Raw genomic sequence first — 23,442 nt, forward strand, 5'->3', positions numbered from 1 at the left:
CACTCATTCACGAGGTCCCTGCCACAGGTTCGCCCCCAGGAGGATGGGCTCCCGAATTCTTCCCGTTGAGGCCCGTGATGGTAACCGCCCCTCCCCTCAACCAAGCCCCGACAGCCCCGGGAGCGCGGGGCAGAACCCGCAGGTCCACACCGTGACCTCAGTCCATCCCCCCACACCCGGTCTCCCGACCCTGCCCCCGCCCCCGCCCTAACTCACATCTCCCTCCCCTCGCTCCATCTCCTCAGCCCACTTTCCCTTCCCTCCACCCTCCCTCCCCTCTTCCTCCCGAACCTACCAACTCCCCGTCTCCCCACCCTTGTTTCTACCTCGCTGCCCCCACTCCCATCACTCACCCCTCCCCTGCACCTCCCTCATTTCACCAACTTTCACCCCGTCCCTTTCCTGTCACCTCCTCTCCCCTCCGTCACTCCCTTCCCCAGCACCCTCCTCCTCTCGCCACCCTCCTCCCCACAAACCTCCCGCTCCACCCAACACATCTCCCTCCCTCCCCTTCCCCCTCTCCCTCCCTCCCCTTCCCCCTCTCCCTCCCCTCTCCCCCTCCCACCCCCTCCCTCTCCCCCTCCCCCTCCCCTCTCCCCCTCCCCCTCCCCTCTCCCCCTCCCACCCCCTCCCCCTCTCCTTCCCTCCTCCCCCCTCTCCCCCTCCCTCCTTCCCTTCCCTCCCTCCTTCCCCTTCCCTCCCCTCCCTCCTTCCCCCCTCCCTCCTCCCTCCTTCCCCCCTCCCTCCTTCCCCCTCCCCCCTCCTTCCCTCCCCCTCACCTCCCCTCCTTCCCCTCCCCCTCCCCTCCCTCCTTACCCTCCCATCCCTCCTTCCCCTCCCCCCTCCGTCCCCTCCCCTCCCCTCCCTCCTTCCCCTCCCTCCTTCCCTCCCTTCCTCCCTCTCCTTTCTCCTTCTCCCTCCTCCTCCCACCTCGCCTCCCGTCCGTCCCTCCCCCTGCCCCTCCCCAGTCCCTCCTCCACACCACTCCCTCTGCTTATTCTAATAAGCGGTAAATGTCAGCGGGGAGGCGTCAGAGCGACCCGCCGTGCTGCTGCGATGATTATTCCGCCGCTCTCAGGCCCCGGGCGGACACAGCTGCAGTCTCCAGGTAAGAGGACCCCGGCTCCGGACACTCTCTCAGAGGATCCCGCCGCGGGGTAGCCTCTCTCACAGCCCCGGCGCCTCGCCGTCCCGGGACCCGCGCGGGTGCCGGGGGCTCCGGCCGGCCCGGGTGGGTTTGCAGGGGATCGGGCACCGTCCGGAGCCGCTGGACTCCGCCGCCCCGGGGAAAGACCGGCGCCGGGCGCCGCTGGCACCGGCTGGAGGTGGTGCCGGGCACAGGGGACGGCCGAACCTGGCAGCAACTCCGGCGCCCCGGCCGCGGAAGGGTTAACGTAGCTCGGGAGCGAGCGCTCATTTCCGGGGACGAGACGCACTTTATTCAAAGGATCTGCGAGCGGCCGCACGGGGAATATCCGCCGGCCGGCGGGCGGAGCGCGGAGCCCGGGCACACTCCGGCCCCTCTCCCGGGCCTGTCGCCGTGTCTGGGCTGGGGGGCTCCGGTGTGGGGGGGGGGGCGGTGTTTGGGTTGGGATGTGTGTGGGTCGGGGAGGGGATGGGTTGGTGTGGGGATGGGGAGCGGGTGTGGGACGGGACGGTTGGAGGGGAGGGGTAGAGGAGGCGGAGGGGTGGAGAGGGTGGTAGGGGTAGGCTCAGGCTCCCGTCTGTGCGGTGTCTGCCGGCCCCGGTCACGGAAGGGTTAAGCGCTGCGCGGCGGGCGAGCGGGTCCCGGTACATAGAATAGCCCCGTCCCAGAGTGATGTAATGTGTGTAGTGCCCACAGGGGGTTGTGATGTGACCCCCTCCCTCCTTCACCACCACACTAACATGTATAAGAGGTGGCACCGCGCAGCCTCCGGTCAATCGGGCTCCGAATCCGGGTCCGGGACGGCGGCCGCGCGCTCCCGCCAAACGCTGCGCGCCCCCAGGTATCGCCGGACACCCGCCGCCTCGGCCAATCACTGAACCGGACCTTTCCACCGGGATCGGTGGGACCGCTCCCCTCCCGCGGTCCTGAGGCCAACTGTCCCAGCCCTGGCGATGCGCGGGCCCTTTAAGCGCGATCCCCGCCCGGAGTTGCAGCGGACCGGCCGTTCCCCGCACCGCAGCCGGCAGCGGCGCGGGATGGGGGAGCTTCCGTCTCGGGGCGCCCGGGCGCGGCGAGCGGAGGGGGTGGGTCGGACAGGGGCGATGAGGGGGTAGGTGAGCGGGGTTTGGGGGAGAGCGGAGGGTCAGTGAGGGTGAGGTTTGGGAAGTCAGTGGGGGTCAGAGTGCGGGTTGGGAGGGTGAGTCTGGGGGGATCTGAGCGGGGGTTGGGGTGGTTTTGGGGGTTTATAATGGGGCGAGGGGGTGGTGTTTGGGGGTCGCTGATCGCGGGTTGGGGGTGATGTGGCGACACCGACGGGCTCCCCCCCTTCCCACGCTGACTCCGTTGTCTGTGTGAAGGTGACGAGATGATGCCGATGCTCGAAGCCATGGAGGTCCCGAACCACGCCAAACAACTCCTCCTGCAACTGAACCGGCAGCGGACGAAGGGCTTCCTGTGCGATGTGATTATCGTGGTGCAGAACGCGCTGTTCCGGGCCCACAAGAACATCCTGGCGGCCAGCAGCGTTTACCTGAAGTCGCTGGTGGTGCACGACAACCTGGTGAACCTGGACCCGGAGATGGTGAGTCCCGGCACCTTCCGCACCATCCTGGATTACATCTACACCGGCCGCCTCAGCGAGTACGAGCCGAGCAGCGAGCAGAGCCTGGGGGCGGTCCTGGCCGCCGCCAGCTACCTGCAGCTTCCCGACCTGGTCGCCCTCTGCAAGAAGAGACTCAAACGCAACGGCAGCTACGTGCACATCCGCACCGGCTTCTCGTCCTACGGCAAACTGGCGCGGGGTCTGCGCGCCGCCACCCCCGTTATCCAGTCCTGCTACTCGGCCACCCCGCGGCTGCTCGACAGCCAGCCCCTGCACACCTTGAACACGAACTCGGGGGAGCTGTACGCCCCGCCTTCTCAGGGTAACCGGCTCCAGGGCCTGGCGCTCCCGGACCAGGCCACCTCGCAGCTGCTCGGCCTCGACCTGTCTAAGAGGAGCCCGCAGGACGACGCGCACTCCGGAGACTCCCGGCAGACCAGCCCGCCGGCGGGGGGGCCCCTGCTCGCCAACGGCGCCCCGGGCAAGGAGCAGGCGGTGGGCGCCGTGCACCCGATGGAGACGGACGAGGTGCTGGGCCCGGAGGGCGGCCTCTTCAGGGGCGAAGGCAAGGGCGCGGACGAGGTGTCGCGCTGGTTCAAGCAGGAGCCGCTGCCGCCGTTCGCGGACGAGTGCGAGCGGGAGAAGGCGGCGAGGGGCGAGCGGCAGGAGCGCAAGGGGGAGGCGGCAGGGGGGCCGGGACCGCCGCCGCCGCCCGCCCGCTACCCCGGGCTCGGCTGCGACGAGGCGGAGGACGAGAAGAGCAGCAGTGAGGACACGAGCAGCGACGAGCCGTGCGGCTCCGGGGCCGCCGAGCGCTTCCAGTGCGCGCACCTGGGCTACGAGCCCGAGCACTTTGGCGACAACCTGTACGTGTGCATCCCGTGCGGGAAGGGCTTCCCCAGCTCCGAGCAGCTGAACGCACACGTGGAGAGCCACACCGAGGACGACCTCTTCCACAAGGAGGTGGCCGAGCCCGCCGCGCCCTTCGCCGACAAGCCGGGCGCCGCGCTCGGCGACCTGGTGCGGCCCTACCGCTGCTCCAGCTGCGACAAGTCCTACAAGGACCCGGCCACGCTGCGCCAACACGAGAAGTCGCACTGGCTGACCCGACCCTACCCCTGCAACATCTGTGGCAAGAAGTTCACGCAGCGCGGCACCATGACCCGCCACATGCGCAGCCACCTGGGGCTGAAGCCATTCGCCTGCGAGGCGTGCGGGATGCGCTTCACCCGCCAGTACCGGCTCACCGAGCACATGCGCATCCACTCGGGCGAGAAGCCGTACGAGTGCCAGATCTGCGGCGGCAAGTTCGCCCAGCAGCGCAACCTCATCAGCCACATGAAGATGCACACGGCCGACTGCAAGCCCAAGCTGGACTTCGGCGACAGCGTGTACCCGCTGGCCAAGTTCGCCGCCACGCACCTGGCCATCCACCAGGACAAGGCGGCCGAAATCCTGAGCCAGTCGGCGCAGCTGGCGCCCGACTCCTTCCCTGCGCCCTAGGCCGCTACCCCACCCAGCCACCCCACCTGTGCCAAGGCCCATCCCGGAGAGCCGGGGCCAGCCGCCTACTCCCGCCCGCTCCACGCGGAGGGAGGGGGCGGCGGGAGAACTGTGAGGCTCCGGGGTCACCTCACCCCCTCCCGGGCCACGTTTGCCTTAAGGTTTGAACTGTAGAACGTGAGAGCCGAAACCTGATGATGTGAGCGCACGGAGCCGGGGGCCTGGGGGACGAGGAGAGGTCCCTCACTACCTCCTCCAGCCAGCCCCCTCCCGACACAGCACCTCAACCCTCACCACTGAGCCTCCTGCGCTCTGCCAAGCCGGGAGTTTGTGTAATCGCTTTCACCAGTTATATTCCTAAATGTTTCTGAAGATGTCCCTGAAACTTCTGAACTTTATCCTGCGACAGAACCACTAAATCCCAGCGCCGCTCCTCAGCCGCCGCCCTGCTCCACGCCAGCCCCGCTGTGCAGAGGCCAGTGCCCCGGACACAGCTCCGGGCAGTGCCGCGTTTTCAGTGCGCACACAGACACCACACCGACAGCTTTCTCTAACTTCTCAACACTGTGACACCACCAGCCCGGGTAACCTCCGCCGGTACCGGCTGCACGGCCGTGCCTCGGTGTGAGTTTGAAGACTCACCCTAAAGTGTAGCTGCTCTCCCTCAGACACACTTCCCGGCCAGTTCAGCTAAACTTGCGGATGCATCCGAAGTCTCACGGCGAGTGGCAAGGATTTTGGAGATGACAGCGCGAAGCGGGGAAGAAGTTGGGTCCTACAAATAACCATGGGATAAAGTTGGAAATTCCAGGTCGGTTATTAAGTCACTTATTAAATGCAGTATTTTAGCATGAGATGCAACTTGCCAGTATGGTTACTTCTGTGTTTTTTTTTGCAGGGATTTGTAAAGATTTCCTATTTTGTATGTCCGATTGGATCTGGGTGGGAATGCATGTCCAATCTGAGCACTGTGCCGTGTGTTAGACACACGCTCTGTAAATGAAATTGTAACCAAAGTCAGTCTGCAGACACCTCCCAAATATTTTTTTTAAAAAAACAGATTTTAAAAAGCCAAAATACAATTCACAACGTTGCAATACAAAAAAACAGTATTTTTATAAATGTTTTTGCATTAAAATGAGTGTATTTATTGCATGTATTTGTACTGTTTATTTTAAACCAGTCTGTATAAAATGCTTCGATGGGATAATGTTTCTATAATTGTATTTTTGTAAATCAGCGAACCAAAAATTTTCACCGTGAAACTGGTTTCTATAAAACACCAAGTATCAATTAAAACGTTACAGACGTGGCTTTTAATCTCCGTTTTATTGGACCTGGTAGTTAAATGAATACTAATTAGCGGTTAAACTTCCTACTACATGACAGTGTGTCGGTCACATGGGGAAGAGGTGTGTGTATATGCCGCTGACAACACTGGCCAATACCTACAGAGCTGCAGGCTCTGCCACACACCTACATTATATTGCACTCCGCCTCACCGCACTAAAACCAATAGCCTCCTCGATCCCACAAAGCGCACTCAACACTAAATAAAACGAACTCCAGGTACCTAGCTAAGCTTTAGCCAAACCTAACCACCTAAGACTATGTATAAAAAAATAAAACAATGAAAACCAGTTCTGAAATGTCTAAAATAAACCAACTTTTGGAATCTCTCTGCACCGTACGAGGGCCTGAATCCCAGCCCGCAGGCGCTGACCTTCTGATGAAATAGTTGGGAGCTCTGTGCGTTCACATTCACAAAAGTGGAGTAGTTGCAAATCCAAAGTCAAGGGTGGCCCTGTCAACGCCAATATGGCAATTAATAAGGCTGATTCTGCAGCAGCGATGGGATCCAGAACTCAGCAACAAAGAGTAAATGGAGAGACCGGGACAAAAGTAACAGCTGCTAGAAAGAAAGAAGCTACCAAGCCTCTGCTATCAAGAAAAACAAAGAAATCAGACGAGGCTGGAAAATTCTAACTGCAAACTGATTAGCTTTACAGCAAAGTCGGACCCTTGTGTCGAACCATGCCTGGAGGTTATTCCTGAAAGAGGTTCAGCCACAGAGTTCTGAGATGCTGCCAAATGAGGATGGGGACCAACTGCCCCTGAGTGCACCAGCAGGTGTTGAAAATGTGGAGGAGGAAGTCTCCTTCACCTCCAGGAACTGTGTCTTTGCACCTGGGCCTGGGCTCCACCAATTCAAATTTAGCCCACTAAGCATGAACGACCTCCTTGCCTCTCCCAGCTGGAGTCCTGCCACATACAAGTTTTTTATCCCAACTGGGCAAACAAGTTCTTGCTTTGGAGAAGTAGCAGATATAACAAGAAATTCACCTGGATTCCAAAAGCAACATCTGGTTCCAGAAGGCATTCTTTTCACACTGACTAGCACTCCCTTCATTCCACAGAGTGAGCTACCAAGAAAACCTGAAAACTTGAATGAAGCATCTCAAAGGGCATGTCTTGCCCAATCCGAAATCTGTCAGCCTTGATACTTGGATAATGGAGTGGGACAATCAACAACATTTTAATAAGGACTGAGTGCTTATTAAAGAGAAGACTGCTGACCTTGAGACACTTTGGTCTTTGTACTTTTTAAAGTTTGTAATTACATAAAGCATTTGCAATTGGGAAAAAAAAATTGTCTCAGCTACTTGACAGCTTGGCACAGAGTGGGGTTTTGAACCACCAGGTATCTCAATCATTAGGCCTGCAGTGTAACCGAACTCCCCTCCACCCTCCTCCAACAGCCGCTTTGCAAGGCAAGATTCGGTCTCCAACTCTGCCAAATGCCAAAGGTCTTGGGCATCGTGCAGTATTTGAAAGGGCAGATGTATAACACTGGATCTGCCTGTGTAATGCACTCCCTGCCCTACACCTGACTCACCACAGTACAATCCAGCACCAAGGACACTACTAAACCTCACTTGCATAAAACATCCCTCCATTTCAACACTAGAGGTTCCATCCTGCAAAGAACACACTTCACACTGATAGGCTGATGCCACCAATACTTGCACAGACCAATAAACAGCTGGCTCTGACTGCAGCACATGGCTGTGACCCCTTGCACAACCCCTCAGGCTAATCCCACACTATGGCTTCCTTTCAAGCTGATGCAAAGTCCTCATTGCAAACTTTTTTTTGTCTGAAATTCTTCCTGTCAAAACATTGACACCATAGAACCAGCAGCAACACAAGTCATCCAAGCCCTGCGCCTGGGTGCTCTGCCACTCAGAGGTGACAGATTCAGGACAGGGATAAGCTTTCAGACATGCCAGGCAGAGCAGAGTGGATTCGTTCCATCTCTGCCACAAAACCACCCAGGCTCCAAAGAAATAATCCCACCAGGGAATGCTCCTGCCTCCCATGTGTTAACAAAGTTCCCTCTCACTAACCTGCATCAGGTCGCTCACTTGTCAGTTGTGACTATTAACCCACCACAACTAGCTGCTCCTAAAGAACCATCGACACGTCGCATCAGGACCTGCCTCTTCAGCTTGATATCACAATCTTCTATTGCGTATTGATTCTTGTCATCTCTTAATGTTAGCTGTTTAATGGAGGGGTGTGTTGCCACCGGCAAGCCTGAGCCTCTCGACGATGCTCACTGCAATCCACAGGATGGCTCCGTCGCTTCATCCCACCTTGGCCCACTTCAGGAACACCGGGATGGCTCTGACTGGCACGTTGCGAGTTAAGGCCTTCACCCTCATGTTGCGGTCGTCTGTCAGCAGCACCACGTCACGGCGCAGGCGGATGGGCTCGTCTGGGGGAAGAGAAAGACCATAGGTCACCAAGTCGCCAACAACTGCGCGTGTGAGGGGGACAAAGCAGGGCGGGCATTGGCAGTCTGACAGCACAGCGCAGTGTGCGCAGGCACTGGCAACCACTGCTACCAGCCATTACAACCAGCTTTTTGTTGCGGGAGGGTTTGACAAAGCTCAGATCCTCTGGATTGGACTACCCTGCACACCACCATTCCTTGCAAAGATACACCCACCAGAGACCCTGTCAGCTGAAGGCAAAGAAAAACAAAAGGCAAGGACAATTCAAACCTGAATAATCAAACAGGATGATTTGTTCTGAAGGCCGAGTAGCTCTTGTGCACTGAGTGGGACGCAGAATCAAGGGGTTCAGGAGTCTCCTGCTCATGTACAGGTTGACAGTGAGGGGCCTGTGCACCTGTGTATGACAACACACCATGCAGCGACCCACCAGTCGCCTACCAGTGGATGCCAACACTTCGTTTGCACTCATGTTGCAGGAAAGACGTCACTAAGCTGGAAAGAGTGCAAAGAAAATGAAAGTTGCCAGGACTTGAGGGACTGAGTCACAGGGAGAGGTTGGACAGGCTGGGACTTTATTCCTTGGAGCGTAGGAGACTGAGAGGTGACCTTACAGAGGTGTATAAAACCATGAGGGGCATCGATAGGGTGAATGCACTCAGTCTTTTTCACAGGGAAATGAAATCAAAAACTAGAGGGCACAGGTTTAAGGCGAGAGGGTAGAGATTTAAAAGGCACCTGAGGGTGGTCAGTGTATAAATGAGCTGCCAGAGGAAGTGGGTGAGGCAGGTACATTAACAACATTTAAAAGGTACTTGGACAGGTACATGGATAGGAAAGGTTTAGAGGGATATGGGCCAAACACCGACAAGTGGGACTGGCTTAGATGGAAATCTTGGTCAGTATGGACGAGTTGGGCCGAAGAGCCTGTTTCCGTGCTGTATTGCTCTATGACTCTATAATGTGCTTGTGAACAATGCCATGCCAGTCTAACACTGTGTCCGCTCTGTCAGAGTTGCAGGTGGCCTGGGGAGGAAGAGGACGAGTGTCCATCAGTGAAAGAGTGAAGAGAGCTGTCCAAACCACATTAGCTCAGTCTCAGAGAATCTACTTACTCCTGGGAACACTGCAACTCTGCTGTGTGTGTGATTTTCCTAACGTGTGCCTGGTGGTTTTAAATAATTTCAATTCACTGACAGAATGACACAGAGCCCAGTATATTCACATTGTTCAACGCAACTACCAATCTGTTACAGCTTAGTCTTCAAAAGGGCCGGTCATGGTAAAGTTAGGAGCATGTAATTATAAGAACATGTTGCTTTTCAATGCTCATAATTTGTCTGGAAGTGGAGGTGAGGACACAGGAGGAAAACGGGGCTAAAAAGTGGGGCACACAAAAACACCTGTGACCGCTGTGCCACCTGTTCTCGGTCCCCTGACCACATCAAGAAGTCCCAAAGTGTTCACAGCCAATGAACTTCAGAAACACAAACAAAATGCTGGCAGTGCTGAGGTCAGACAGTAGCTATGGAATCAGAACAGTTCAGGGACCTTTCATCTGGTCAACAGTTATCTGATGACGGCTCTCCAACCAGAAACATTAACCGTTTCTCTCTCCACAGACGCTGCCTGACCTGCCGAGTGTTGCCAGCATTTTCTACTTCAGATTTCCCGCATCTGCCATTTTTCGCTTTTCACAGATTTTCACGGGCAGTCACTGGTGTAAGGAAGGAAATACGGCAGCCAAATTATGCACAGCCAGATCCCACAAACAGCAATGTGATAATGATCTGATAATCTGATTTACCAACACTGAAGGATAAACATTGGTCTCAGGACACAGACGAGAGTTCCCAATCCTGACACCCAATATTGCTCTGGGACTTTTACTTATGGGACATCAGTTTAACATTTTGTCTGAACGATGGTCACACAACGCCTGCCTCAGTACTGCCCCCCCCACAGTGTGTTGCTCCCTCAGTACTGCCTCTTCCACAGTGTGACACTCTCTTGGTACTGCCTCTTCCACAGTGTGACCCTCCCTCAGTACCGCCCCTCCCACAGTGTGACCCTCCCTCAGTACCACCCCTCCTACAGTGTGACCCTCCCACAGTACCGCCCCTCCCTCAGTACTGCCCCTCCCACAGTGTGACCCTCCCTCAGTACCACCCCTCCTACAGTGTGACTCTCCCACAGTACCGCCCCTCCCACAGTACTACACAATGGGTCCTGGCCAGGATTCTGGCTGCAGTCTGAGATGAAGTTTGAACTGTGACCCCATGTCCCAGAGAGATGGTGAGGGAGAGGATGAGCACGCATCCCAGGCTCCAAGCCCTGCCTCATTCACTGCATGGGGCAGACTGGCAAAGGCACTGCAGGCAGTCATTGTTGTGGCTGCTGCTGCAGTCACCAGATCAGGGACTTGCTCAAGTAAGCCCCACCTAGAACCCGATGTAAAGCAGCAGTGCAATGGAGAGGTGCTGGGTACCTTTGTGTGCTGGCATGAAGTCCTTGGCCTTATCCTTGCAGTAATGGAGGCAGCACGAGAGAATCAAGTCATCGTTGTTTCCCTGTGGAGACAGCAGCAGCAACAGATTCGTCAGCTTCACACACAGTGAGAGGGTAAACCTGGCCATTCTGCCCTTCAAGTACATTCTAGCTAGAGCTCGTGCCTGGTCATCCTATTGGGGATTCACCCCCACCCCCCCTCACAATTGAAGGGCATCACCTTTCCACCCCAGAGGCACAGTGAACTGGGCCACAATGGCTGCGGTTCAGATACTTTGCTGATTCAAGGCAGTCAAAGGCAGCACATACTACATGGTGTTTACTGGAAGGCTTTGGCATCAAGTTGCTGCCTTCCTGTGAGTGACATCTGTCAGGAGGTGCGTAGGGTTACGTGGAGGTGGTGGGGTGTGCATCCTGAGTTGCCTTACGTTTCACACCTTTGATATAAAACACCCTAAGACATTTCTGGAAGCCTCAGAAACAAAGGAGAGAGGGATGTAGAGGTGGAGTGTTGTGGGAGAAGTTTCAGACAAGGTGGCCAGGCCAGCGAAGGAAAGGCTGCCACGTGGGGTGACAGGGAGTGCACAACAGGCCGGAATACAAGGGGGAGGGTTAGGGCTGAGCACAGGCTGGAACAACACACAGGACAACTTGAAACAAGAATGATCACTTTATATTCCGAACACTGGGCACTCAGCAACTAACAGAGGTTGGCGAGAACATGGGTAATGGACAGGTGCAGGGCAGGACAGAGAAACATTAAGTCCTCCTCTCCCCACAGACACTGCCTGACTCACTGAGTGTTTCCAGCATTTTTGTTGGATACAAACTGGAGTTAATGAAAAGTGGAAAATGGGAATAAAGGCTTAAAAAGAACCAAGTTCCTGCTGGCAGGTGTGTTGGTACTTGGCTGTGCTGTGGGTCCAGGGCTCCCCACACCTTTACCCAATATGGTGAGTCATGGACATTTCAACAGCAACTGAAGCCCACAAATACTGTAAAGGTACATTTGGTTGCGCAGGGAGAGTGAAGGTGCGGTTGTAACGTTAGTCTTTCTGCATTCGGAGCTGGGATGTCTCAGACTAGCTTTGCATACACTACATAAGCTACAGACGATTATGCTCACTTCCTAATCAACATCACGTTCAAGCAAACATCACCAACTCCAGCAGTCAGTAAGATCAGCCCCAGCTCACTCTGGAACACAGTATCAGCAGGTTCTTTGACTATTCCTGCCCCAACACAGCATCTGACAGGAGTCACCAGGATGGTTCACCCTCCTTCCTGAAGCTGGGCTGATGGAGAGAAAACTAGGGGAGGTTGTAAGTGCATTGGTTACAGATGTTGGCACCGTGATTGAGGGCTGATGAAGAGCGTCACTGCATTGACTGCACATGGCCCAGGACAGCTGGTGAGCCAGAAGCTGGTGAGACAGCTCTGAGTACCTTGCACCCACTCTCTGCACTCCTCCCATGTTGCCAGGAGAATGGAGCAGGGACCAGTTATCATCCACATGGGCAGGGCATGGTGGATTCAAGGCTGTCACTGGACTAAAATCCAGAGCCCTGGACTATTGGTGTTTTAGGTAATTAGGTTGCAGAGAAACTGATGTCTCAGTGACATCATTTACTCATAGTTCTAAGCAGGAAGAAAGGTCACAGAAGTTCACACAGCCTCAGTGTGTGATTATTGGAACATCAGAGTTCTGTAATACAAAACAATTAAACAAAAGAGGGAGAATATGATTGCCAGCACTTAGTGGGTCCAGGTTAGACAGGGGTATCTGTGCCTTGTGACCGAGGAGAGACCGGTGTGCACCTTGAACATCTCGGTGGGTTGTTCAGCGCCAGTTTCTGTGTAAGAAGCCTGCAGCTGGCAGTGGGTGGTCTGCAAACCTTCCTTTGGCAGCCCTGCCTGTTCCCTTTGCCCTTGAGACTTGCAGGAATTTCTGAAGTGTTCTTGCATTGGCTGGGCTCACTGCAAGGACCTGATCAGCTATTGTGTTATTCTCATTGCACCTACAGAATCATAGAGTTATAGAAAGCACAAGAGGGAGACAGGCCATTCAGCCCAACTCATCCACACATGTCCCAGCATTTGGCCTGTAGTCCTCTATGCCTAAGCAATTCAAGTGCTTGTGTGGACATTTCTTACATACTGTCAGTGACTCTGCTTTCACGACTCTCTCAGGCAGCGTATTCCAGGTACTCACCACTCTCTGGGTGAAAAAGGTTCACCTTTAAATCTCTTCCCCCTTACCCTAAACCTATGACTTCCAGTTTTATTTACCTCTGATAAGGGGAAAAGCTTCCTGCAGTCTATCCTGTCCATATCCCTCATGATTTTATATATCTCAATCATGTCCCCTCTTAACCTCCGCCGCTCCAGGGAGAACAGCCCCAGTGTCTCCAGTATCTTCTCGTAACTGAACTGCTCCATCCCAGGGAACACCCCAGTGAACCTCCTCTGCTATCACATCCTTCCAACAGAACAGCACATAGTACTCTAGTTGAGAACACCTCTACAGCTGCTACAAAGACTTTCACAGTGTATGAGTATCTTTGCTCACTAACCAATGCTTACAGCATTACCTCCAACCGATGACATCCAGGCTCCAATTCACAGTGACAACTGTGAATTACCGATGCAGAAATGTCCACAGGACCTGGCCCCAGAGGAAAGCAGCAACTAAATGATCAAGCTCTCCGTTCAAGAACCTGTGCTGATTTAAATTCTATATCCCGGGAAACGATGCTCTAAGTCACTCATTACAGAATGAGATAATCCTAAAGGGAGGCCATTCGTCATGGCAAGCCCGTGCTGGCTCTTTCAAAGAGTTGTCTAATTTAGATTCTTTCCCAGTCTTTTCTCCACCCTTTGAAGTATTGTTTCCAGATTATAAAAAGCACTGTAAAAAAAAACCTCATTTCTCTTTCATGAGATAATTTCCACCCACTTAGAAAGGAAATTGTTCTTCCCTCCCTGTTTTACTTTTCAGAATTGTGGAGGGCCAAAAGCAGCCATGATATGTCCTTGGCCAGTAGGATTAAGGAGCACCCCAAGGCATTTTATACATACATTAAAAGCACCAGGATAACAAGGGAGAGGGTAGGACCACTCATGGACAAGGGAGGGAATTTATACCTGCAGCCAGAGGAAGTGGATGAGTTATTAAAAGAGTACTTTTGTATCAGGGAGAAGGACATGGAGGATGGTGCGGTCAGGGAGGGGTATGTTTATATTCTAGGGCATGTTGATATCGAGGAGGTGGTGTTGGACCTCTTGAAGAACACTATGAATAAATCTCCAGGGCCTGATGTGATCTATCCCAGGTTATTGAGGGAGGCAAGGGAGAAAATTACTGAGGCTTTGACAGAGATCTTTGTATCCTCTTTAGCTATAGGTGAGGTCGCAGGGGACTGGAGAATAGACAACGTGCTTCCTTTGTTTAAGAAAGGAGATAGGGACAAACCACGAAATGATAGGTGGTGAGCCTTACGTCAATGGTAGAAGATTCTTACGGACAGGACCTATTTGCATCTTGAAAAGCATAGACTTACTAGCAACAGTCAGCCCGGCTTAGTGTGGGGGAGGTCATGTCTTATAAACTTGACTGAGTTTTTTGAGGTGACGAAGATGATTGCTGAGGGCAGGGCAGTGATGTGGTCTACAGGGACTTCTGTAAAGCTTTTGTCGCGGTCCCTCATGGTAGGTTGATCAAGAAGGTTTAAGGCACATGGGATCCATGGAGACTTGGTACATTGTATTCAAAATTGGCTCGTTTACAGAAGACAGAGGCTGGTGGTGGGGGTGTGTTATTCTGACTGGAGGTCTGTGACCAGTGGTGTTCTGCAAGGATCAGTGCTGGGACCTCTGTGGTTTGTCAAATATATAAATGATTTGGCTGAAAACACTGGTGGGCTGATTAGTAAGTTTGCAGATGACATAAAAATCAGCAGAGTTGTGGACAGTGAGGAAGTTTGTCAAAGGATTCAGCAGGATAGCAATCAGCTGGAAATGTGGGCAGAGAAATGGCAGATGGAGTTTAATCTGGACAAGTGTGAGGTGTTGCACTGTGGGAGGTGAAATGTATGAGGGAAGTATACAGTAAATGGCAGGACCCTCAGGAGCACTGATGTACAGAGGGATTTTGGGGTGCAAGTCCATAGCTCCCTGAAAGTGGCAACACAAGTGGATAGGGTGGTAAAGAAGGTATACAACATACTTGCCTTCATTGTTTGGAGTGTTGTATAAAAGTCAGAAAGTCATGCTGCAGCTATATAAAACTTTTGGTAGGCCACAGTTGGAGTATCGTGTGTAGTTCTGGTCGCCCTATAACAGCAAGAATGTGAAGGCTTTGGATAGGGTGTAAAAGAGGTTCATAAGGAGGTTACCTGGGTTAGAGAGTAATAGCTATAAGGTGAGGTTGGACAAACTTGTTTTCTCTTAAGTGTTGGAGGCTGAGGAGAGACCTGTTAGAAGTGTATAAAATTAAGAGAGGCATAGATAGGGTTGACAGTCAGAATCTTTTTTCCTGGGTAGAAATATTCAAGGGCATAGATTTAAGGTGAGATGAGGAAAATTTAAAGAAAATTTGTGAGGCAAGGTTTTTTACACAGCTTGGAACGTGCTGCTAGACGAGGTGGTGGAAGCAGATACGAGAGCAATGTCTATTTACCAAACCATGGGTCCCATTCATTTTCTTAACTAGTTCGTCAACTTGCCCTGTACCTGCCAACATACACCTCAGGTTGTATTGGTATTGGTTTATTATTGTCACTTATACTGAGGTACAGTGAAAAACTTGTCTTGCATACCGATCGTACAGGTCAATTCATTACACAGTGCATTGAGGTAGTACAGGGTAAAAACAATAACAGAATACAGAGTAAAGTGTCACGGCTACAGAGGAAGTGCGTTGCAGGTAGACAATAAGGTGCAAGGCCATAGCAAGGTAGATTGTGAGGTCAAATGTCCATCTTATCGTATAAGGGAACCGTTCAATGGTCATATAACAGTGGAATAGAAGCTGTCCTTGAGCCTGGTGGTACGTACACTCAGGCCCCTATGTCTTCTGCCTGCTGGGAGAGGGGAGAAGAGAGAATGTCTGGGGTGGGTGGGATCTTTGATGATGCTGACTACTTCACCAAGGCGGCGAGAGGTATAGACAGAGTCCATGGGGGGGATGCTGGTTTCTGTGATGTGCTGGGCTGTGTCCACAACTCTCTGCAGTTTCTTGTGGTTCTGGGCAGAGCAGTTGCCATACCAAGCCGTGATGCATCCAGATAGGATGCTTTCTATGGTGCTTTGATAAAAGTTGGTGAGAGTCAAAGGGGACAAAATGAATTTCTTTAGCTTCCTGAGGAATAGAGGCGCTGGTGAGCTTTCTTGGCCGTGGCATCTATGTGATTTGATCAGGACAGGCTGTTGGTGATGTTCACTCCCAGGAACTTGAAGCTCTCAACCCTCTCGACCTCAGCACCATTGATGTAGACAGGTGCATGTACACCACCCCCTTTCCTGAAGTCAATGACCAGCTCTTTTGTCTTGTTGACATTGAGGGAAAGGTTGTTGTCATGACACCATTCCACTAAGCTCTCTATCTCCTTCCTGTACTCCGACTCATCGTTATTTGTGATACCACCCACTATGGTGGTATCATCTGCAAACTTGTAGATGGAGTTAGAGCAGAATCTGGCCAGGCAGTCATGAGTTTATAGGGAGTAGAGGCCTGAGGACACAGCCTTGTGGAACACCAGTGTTGGGAATAATCGTGGTGGAGGTGTTGCTGCCTATCCTCACTGATTGCAGTGTGTTGGTCGGGAAGTCAAGGATCCAGTTGCAGAGGGAGCTATTGAGTCCCAGGTTTCAGAGTTTGGTGATGAGTTTGCTTGGAATTATAGTATTGAAGGCGGAGCTGCAGTCAATAAACAATAGTTTAATGACTGTGTCTCTACTGTCCAGATACTCCGGAGCTGAGTGTAGGGCCAGGGAGATGGCGTCCACTGTAGAGCTGTTACGGCAGTTGGCGAATTGCAGTGGGTCGAGGTTGTCTGGGAGGCTGGAGTTGATGTGTGCCATGACCAGTCTCTCGAAGCACTTCATGATGGTGGATGTCAGAGTCACATGGTTGTGCATACCCTGATGCTGTCATCATTGAGACTTACTGCTTCCACTTCTCCCAGAATGTTCAAACATAATAAGAGGTACCTGCCATACCGCTGCCCATTTTACCTCTGTCCCCTTGAAATTGGCTACTTTCCTACTCATCAATTATTGTATTGCCAAGTTTGAATTGTCTACAAACTCTGAAATTGTACTCATCAAACCCCAGTCTAGATCATTTATATACCATTGCCAAAGGCTGCTTCTTCCAGAAAGTGAGAGCTGGTATTTTTTGTAGAGATCACATTGTCCTTGGAGAACATGATTCAAAATGGGGACATGGATCAAAGGATCTGGTAATACTTCTAAAATCAGTAATTGTAGCTTAAAAAGGAAAGGCGTTAAACTTGCGCAGAACCTTAGTTAGACCATACAGAATACTAGGCACAGTTTTGACATCCTTAATGTAGAAAAGTTAAAAGTACTGGTGAAGGTTTAAAAAGTTTCACAAGGATGATACTGGAACAGACTGATTACACATTGCCAGAAAGATTGAACAGGCTGGGCCTTTTTCCTCTAGAGAAGACCTGAGGTACATTGTCCACTTGCAGTATCACTTCCCTCCTCTTGGTCTTTCCAGACCATTGAAATTAATTCCACAAGCTGTTTGATTACTTTCTCATTTCAGTAATTTATGTATGTGGACACCCAAATACCTCTACTTTTCCACATTTACCAGTCTGCAGCCATTAAGAAAAATTTTGATTCATCTTTTCTGGATCCACAAAGGATGAACTCAAGTCTTTGGCATGTCAAACACTGTTGCACGATTTTCCCTATTCACTTAATTTGTCTCAGTCTCTTGGTAGCTTCCTCTCCCAAAATGTGCCTCTTAACAGTGGTATCTGCAAATTTAGATATGTATCTCTCTGTTCCTTCAACTGCCATTTATAAATACAGTAAAATCCCAAGGCTCCAGCACAGATCCTTGGGGAGCACCATTCTGCCAATCAGAGAACCTTCCTTGCTCCCTTATTCTCTGCCTCTTACAACCAGATCAGTCACCGACTAAGCTCCCTTCAATTTCCACTGACAGATGACCAGTGCTAATCAGGGATTTACCAAAACCACCCAGCTTCAGACTTCACAGCCTTGATTCAAACATAGATAAAAGAGCTGACTTCCAGAGATTCAGTGGAGAAGAGCGTCTGCTCTTGGTATCAACATCACATTTGACTGGTATCAACATCACAAGTGCAGCATCAAGGAGTCCTGGTGAAACTGAAGTTGACTAGGTTCAAAGAAAAACTCTCCAGTGGTTGTAGTTGTACGTGCACAAGGAAGATGGTGGTGTTATCGGAGCCCCAGGACATCATTGCAAGAGTTCCTCAGGGTCATATCACAGACTCAACCACTTGTAGCTGCTTCAAGGATCTTCCTGTCATTAACAGGTCAAGAGTGGGGATGATTGTGTTTCATTTCACTCACACCTTCTCAGATGATGAGGCAGCCCACAGAAGTGTGGAGAAAGACCTTAACAACATTAGGCTTGGTAAGTGGCGTGGAACACATACAAGGGAAGGCAAACTTGTGTCTGCAAGAGTCAAGTGTTGATCATCTCCAACAGAAGAATACCTTGTTAGATTGCTCTACAGAGCAAACAAGGAATTGATGGGCCGAATGGCTTTGTTCTTTACCATAATGAGAATATGATTGTAACCACCTACTTAACTGGATCAGTCATATAAATGTTGTGCTACAGGGGCAGGTCAGGGGTTAGGTATCCTGCAATGAATGACTCACCTTCCCATTCCCCAAACCCCTTTGCCCATTTACTGGGCAGAAAGCGAGTGTGATGGACCACTCTCCACTTGCCTAGATGAGTGTAGCTTCAACAACTCACATGAAGCTCACCACCATTCAGAATAAAGCACCCTGCTTAACTGACACACACTCCTCCATCTTAAACAAAAATCAGTGCAGCCACTGTGCCTGCAGTGTGTACAATCCATGAGAGGACAAGAGGCACTGGAGCAACTCAGGAAAAATCTTTTGGTAGCCTCTCCCAAACCCATGATCTTTGCCACCTGGAAGCACAGGGCAGGTAGACACACCCTCACTTGCCAGCTCCTCTAACTTGGAAATACATGGTTTACCCTTCTTCATCAATGGATTAGAATTCTGGAAGTCCCAGCCTAACAGCACTGCACCACACAGACAGCTGTGGCCCAAGGCAGGAGATTTTGGGGTGAGCATTAAATGCTGGCCTGCCACTGACATCCTTTCTCACTTCTCTTAGACGACCCCTTGGGATCTCCACTGTGGTTGGCAAAGTTCTGGGGGTGACTGACGAGGCCAATGTGGAAACCATAGACCCTTCCAGGAGATGCCTGACGAGGTGGGGGGTGGGAGGAGAGCAGTTTGTAAGGTGCTCTATGTCTTCTGCCACTGCAGGGCTTCTATCTGCTCCCAGTGCACAGACTTCAGTATCATTCAAATGCTTCTTCTCCATTCTGAGTTTCCAGGGGTCAGGGGTCTCCAGGAGTTATTGGGGTACTGCATTTTTTCCAAGTTAGCTTTAAGCACATTCTTGAATCTTCTTTCCCCGTTTGCCTGGTAACCTTGTGACAGAGTTAGGAACAGTGCTTATATTTTGAGAGTTGGTGTCAGGAACGTAAATGACATGGTCTATCCAATGGAGCTGACCGAGTAGAATTAGTGCCTCAGTGCCAGGGACGTTGGCCTGGGAGAGGCCACTGATGTTGGTTTGCTTATCTTTCCAATGAAGTTGGAGAATTTTGCGGAGATTGAGTTGAGTTTATTGCCATGTGCACAAGTACGGTGAGGTACAGGTACAGTGAAAAACTTGCAGCAGCATCACAGGCACATAGGTTCCTGTTGCATTGGTGATATTTTCCCAACGGCTTGTCCAGTACCCAGAAACATGTAGGAGAGTAGGGATTAACACTGCCTGTTAGATCATGAGTTCTGCTCCAGGTTTGAAGTCTGAGGATTCCTCCAATGAGCATAAGAAATCTCTAAAACATTGTTAAATTGGATTTTTTGTGCATTTACAATGGGTAAGGTCTGAATGGGTGACAATAAATGAGGGCAGCAGGCTTGTTGGAGCAAAGTAAATTGGATGAATGGTTCCTACAGGTGAGAGCCAGGGTACAGTGTTGCCTTGAAGTTTCTCTAGCCACTAGGTTCCAGCACCAGGCAAAGGCAGCACAACATCACAGTCAAGTACAGGGAAATTCTCCAGCAGCCAAATGTTCATTGCAAGCACAGCAGTGTAATGAAGCCCACATGTTGCGGATTCAGGCAATGTGGTGCTGTAACCACTTCAGAATACTGTCCAGATTAGATTTCAAACTTTCTTGCAGGTGTTCTTGTTACACCTGCAACTAATCTCAAGGAGTCAGTGCGCAGCAGCAGTTGAAAGTCTTTTTTTGTTGGGGGCTGGCGGGTGGGGGAGGCGGGGGGAGGTAGGGGTTTGCTGGAAATGAGAACAAGTTTTTCCAAGAAGCTCCTGCCCTCAGAATGTGCCTGTGTTGCAGTTTATATAATGCTGGAGCGTGTGCATAAAATCTTTATTTGAGCTCTGTTTATGGCAGTGGCTTATGTGCCCCCAGTGAGGTACACTCTGAACAAATGGACAATAAACACCTTGCAAGACCATGAAGTTTACATGGTGACTAGAACTGCCAGAGGCAACAGTTCTGGTGCACCTCCACATTGTGGTGCCCAGACTGGAGGCTGAGAATGGGGCCATGTAACAGGGCAGTCCACTCCACGCAACACTCTTTGTGTCTCTCACTGCCCTCTGCACGGGCTGCTTAATCCCACACTGTCAATAAACAACAGCTAGGAAAGGCAACCTATGGATATTAAAACCACCTAGCTGGAGTTAATCAGTGCCGATGGTGGCAAATGATGATTGGTGTAAGGGTTTAATTTGCCCCTCGCGCTAAGTTATGGCAGAAATGCCTGTTCTAATGGCCACTGGAACTGTCCAACCCAGTTACAGACATACAGTCTGGCTAGACAATCTGATTTCATGAGCTGGGGCTGAAGCACTGCTGACTGCCCCACAGCAGTAACTGCACTCTACTGGCTGTGCTGCATTTTGGAGTATTCTGAAAGAGACATGAAGGACGCTATATAAATGCAAGTCTTTTTTTTCTTTCACTGCTGTGCTATTAGGTGAGATTATGAACTGAATTACTGCCATCTGCTTGATCCAATAATTCTTGATAGGCCATCAGCTTCCTAATTTGCTGTAAATATATTCAATGTCCCAAGTTGTTCTGTTTACAGGACCGTTGCCTGCTTGACCATTTCAAAGGGCAAAAAGAACCAACCGCACTACATGGGGCTGGAATCATATCGGTCAGATCAGCTGAGGGCTCCCGGTTCCCATCTCTGAACACTCTGAGCAGGTTGCCTTTGTAGGTACAGTGGGACAGTAGTTCAATCACTGCATTGGTTTCCAGACACCTGAACTGCTGTTCTGGATACAAGAGTTCAAATCCCACTCTGGCAGCTACAGAATTTAAATTCAAGTAATTAAATAAATCTGGAATAAAAAAGCTAGCATCTTGTTTAATGTCCTTACCTGGTCAGGGCTATATGCAACTCCAGACCCCCAGCAACGTGGTTGACTGTGAACTGCCTTCTGCAGGCACTCAGTTCAGGGTCAATGACGAACAGGAAATACAAGCTGCTTCAGCTGGTGCTGTGTGCATCTTACAGAGAAATCCTTGTGTGCAAAATAGATAACCACATTTCCTTACATAACATTTGTAAGTAACCCAGTGATACTGGATTAATAACTCTAACAGTAAGACACTGGATGAGTGACTTCATTTTATGTAGACTGATTCCAAGGTTGGGTTTTCCCCAATAAGGGAGCAGACTTAGACTATGCTCTGTAAAGTTAAAATAGCTAATCTCGTTGAAACCAAAAAGATTTTCTGGGGCTGGGCATGATAGCTGCAGGGTTGATGCTTCCTTGTGCTGAGGGTCTAGAACCAAGGGTCTCAAAATAAGGGGTGAGCCATTCTGGACAGAGATGAGAAGAAATCTCCTCACTCAGGTGATGGATGTTTAGAATTCTTTACCCAAGAGAGTGGTAGTGGCTCAGTCACTGAGTATACTGTATTCAAGATGGGGAGTAATAGATTGTTGAATATTAAGAAATCAAGAGATATGGAGTTAGCACTGGGAAGTGGTCCTGAAATAAAATATCAGCCATGATCTTATTAAATTGCGGAGCAGGCACTTTGGGCTGAATGGCTTCACCTTGCTTCTGTTTCTTACATTATATTCTTAACAGAATCTCCTTCCTGGTGCTGGTGTTGCAGAACCACTCTGAGGCAAGCTCCCCTCAGCCTTTGGTTGAGCTTCTTGCCCTGTTGCTTGCATGTTCCCTGACCTGTTACATTCCCAGACTTCTTTTCTTGAGGATGGATTAAATTCTTTTAAAATGCCTTAATCAGTTTAAAATTTGCTTAAATCTGCCTGCTGTAATCTCAACCGAGTGAATTGTTACTAAATGTGCAGCACCAGGCTTTGATTCACTCACCACTGACATCCCCACTGGCTGCAATAGGAGGTTGCCCAGCGATATTCCTCTTCCAGTTCTACGTGACTTTCTTGCCCAGAGAACAAGAACTTGATATAAAAGATCTCTGCCTTGGTTTCAGGTCTCTGCACGGACTCACCCCCAGCTCTGCCACTTCACCCCCCACAACACTGTGCAATCTCAGTCCGCTTGGTCTCTTGAGCTTGCTGAACCTAACTCTTCTCCCACTGACTTCCATGACTTCTGTTTTTGAGGCTAGGTTCTGGCATTTCTGATTCCTTCCCTCCACCTCCTCTAAACCCACCAAGCTTTTGGTGGCCTGCCCTAACATCTTCTGTGGTTCATTGTCAGATTTCTGGCAGGTCTGCTGGGATGTACTGCTATGTTAAAGATGACATCTAATACAAGTTGCTGCTTTTCAACTCCATTGTTCCCTGCAGCAACCACTCCTGGAGACAGAAGAGACTGCAGATGCTCAAACCTGAAGCAAAAACCAAACTGCTGGAGGAACTCAGTGGGTCAGGCAGCATCTGTTGAGGCAAAGGGATGGTCAATGTTTTGTGTTGCGACCCTGCATCAGGACTGAGAGTGTAGAGGGGAGGTAACCAGTCACTTCTTTATACTGGCTATCTTCTCTCCACAGTCTCAGTCCTGATACAGGGTCTCCACCTGAAACACTGACCACACCTTTACCTCCACAGATGCTGCCTGACCCACTGAGCTCCCCCAGCAGTTTGTTCTTTGCAACCACTCCTGGAATTATCTTGTACCTCAGCACAGCTCTCAAGTATCTTAATGTGCCTTGGTAATGATCGCAGCATCCACAACCTTTAAAGAGAAGAGCCCAGGTTTGAACGTCCTTTATGTGAATCAGTGATTCTTGATTTTATTCCCGATTAGTTTGGCCAAAATTTTAGGATTGTGCCTCTTGGCCCAGGTTCTCCTGTCAGAGGAAATTGTTTCCCTATTCTGCCTGTGAATGTGTATATTGTTTAAAGAATACTGTCAGATGAAAGTGGGCTCTGAATAACTCAAGGTCCAGAGTGATTTTCCTTTGAAGAATGAAATAAGGACAATTGTTTTTCAAAGTCTCTCTGAAGCTGTTTTTCACAAAACCCGTCCATACCTGATACAGGCTGGGACATAGCTACATAACAGGATTAAGCAATTCATCAAACCCCTTGCACTGCCA

General features: G+C 50.9%; 2 protein-coding genes across 6 annotated transcripts in view; one reads left to right on the top strand and one right to left on the bottom strand.

Annotated features, from left to right (window-relative positions):
• The first annotated feature begins 998 nt into the window (after positions 1-998).
• On the top strand, positions 999-5,566 carry hic1 (hypermethylated in cancer 1). 2 transcript variants are annotated; one of them, XM_052035250.1, is made up of 2 exons: positions 999-1,108; positions 2,506-5,566. In XM_052035250.1, exons 1-2 carry the CDS (start codon positions 1,057-1,059, stop codon positions 4,251-4,253), a joined length of 1,800 nt encoding a protein of 599 aa, XP_051891210.1. In that variant the 5' UTR covers positions 999-1,056; the 3' UTR covers positions 4,254-5,566. The 2 variants fall into 2 exon arrangements, with proteins under 2 accessions (XP_051891210.1, XP_051891211.1); XM_052035251.1 differs by lacking the exon at positions 999-1,108 and adding an exon at positions 1,682-1,988.
• Positions 5,564-23,442, bottom strand: part of smg6 (SMG6 nonsense mediated mRNA decay factor) — a 305,342-nt gene continuing 287,463 nt past the window's right edge. For all 4 annotated transcript variants that reach the window (XM_052035245.1, XM_052035247.1, XM_052035248.1 and 1 more), the window contains 2 exons: positions 10,539-10,620; positions 5,564-8,031 (listed from right to left, as the gene is read on the bottom strand). In XM_052035245.1, the coding sequence (XP_051891205.1) occupies positions 7,901-8,031; positions 10,539-10,620 (213 nt within the window). In that variant the 3' untranslated portion in view covers positions 5,564-7,900. The remainder of the gene's footprint in view (positions 8,032-10,538; positions 10,621-23,442) is intronic.

The sequence above is a fragment of the Pristis pectinata genome, chromosome 21, assembly GCF_009764475.1.
Source record: "Pristis pectinata isolate sPriPec2 chromosome 21, sPriPec2.1.pri, whole genome shotgun sequence".
In the NCBI taxonomy this organism is placed as follows: Eukaryota; Metazoa; Chordata; class Chondrichthyes; order Rhinopristiformes; family Pristidae; genus Pristis; species Pristis pectinata.

Coding starts and splice junctions, on each gene's coding strand:
- hic1 (XM_052035250.1), top strand. CDS start 1,057: ATGATTATTCCGCCGCTCTCAGGCCCCGGGCGGACACAGCTGCAGTCT. Junction 1,109..2,505: donor GACACAGCTGCAGTCTCCAG/GTAAGAGGACCC, acceptor GTCTGTGTGAAG/GTGACGAGATGATGCCGATG.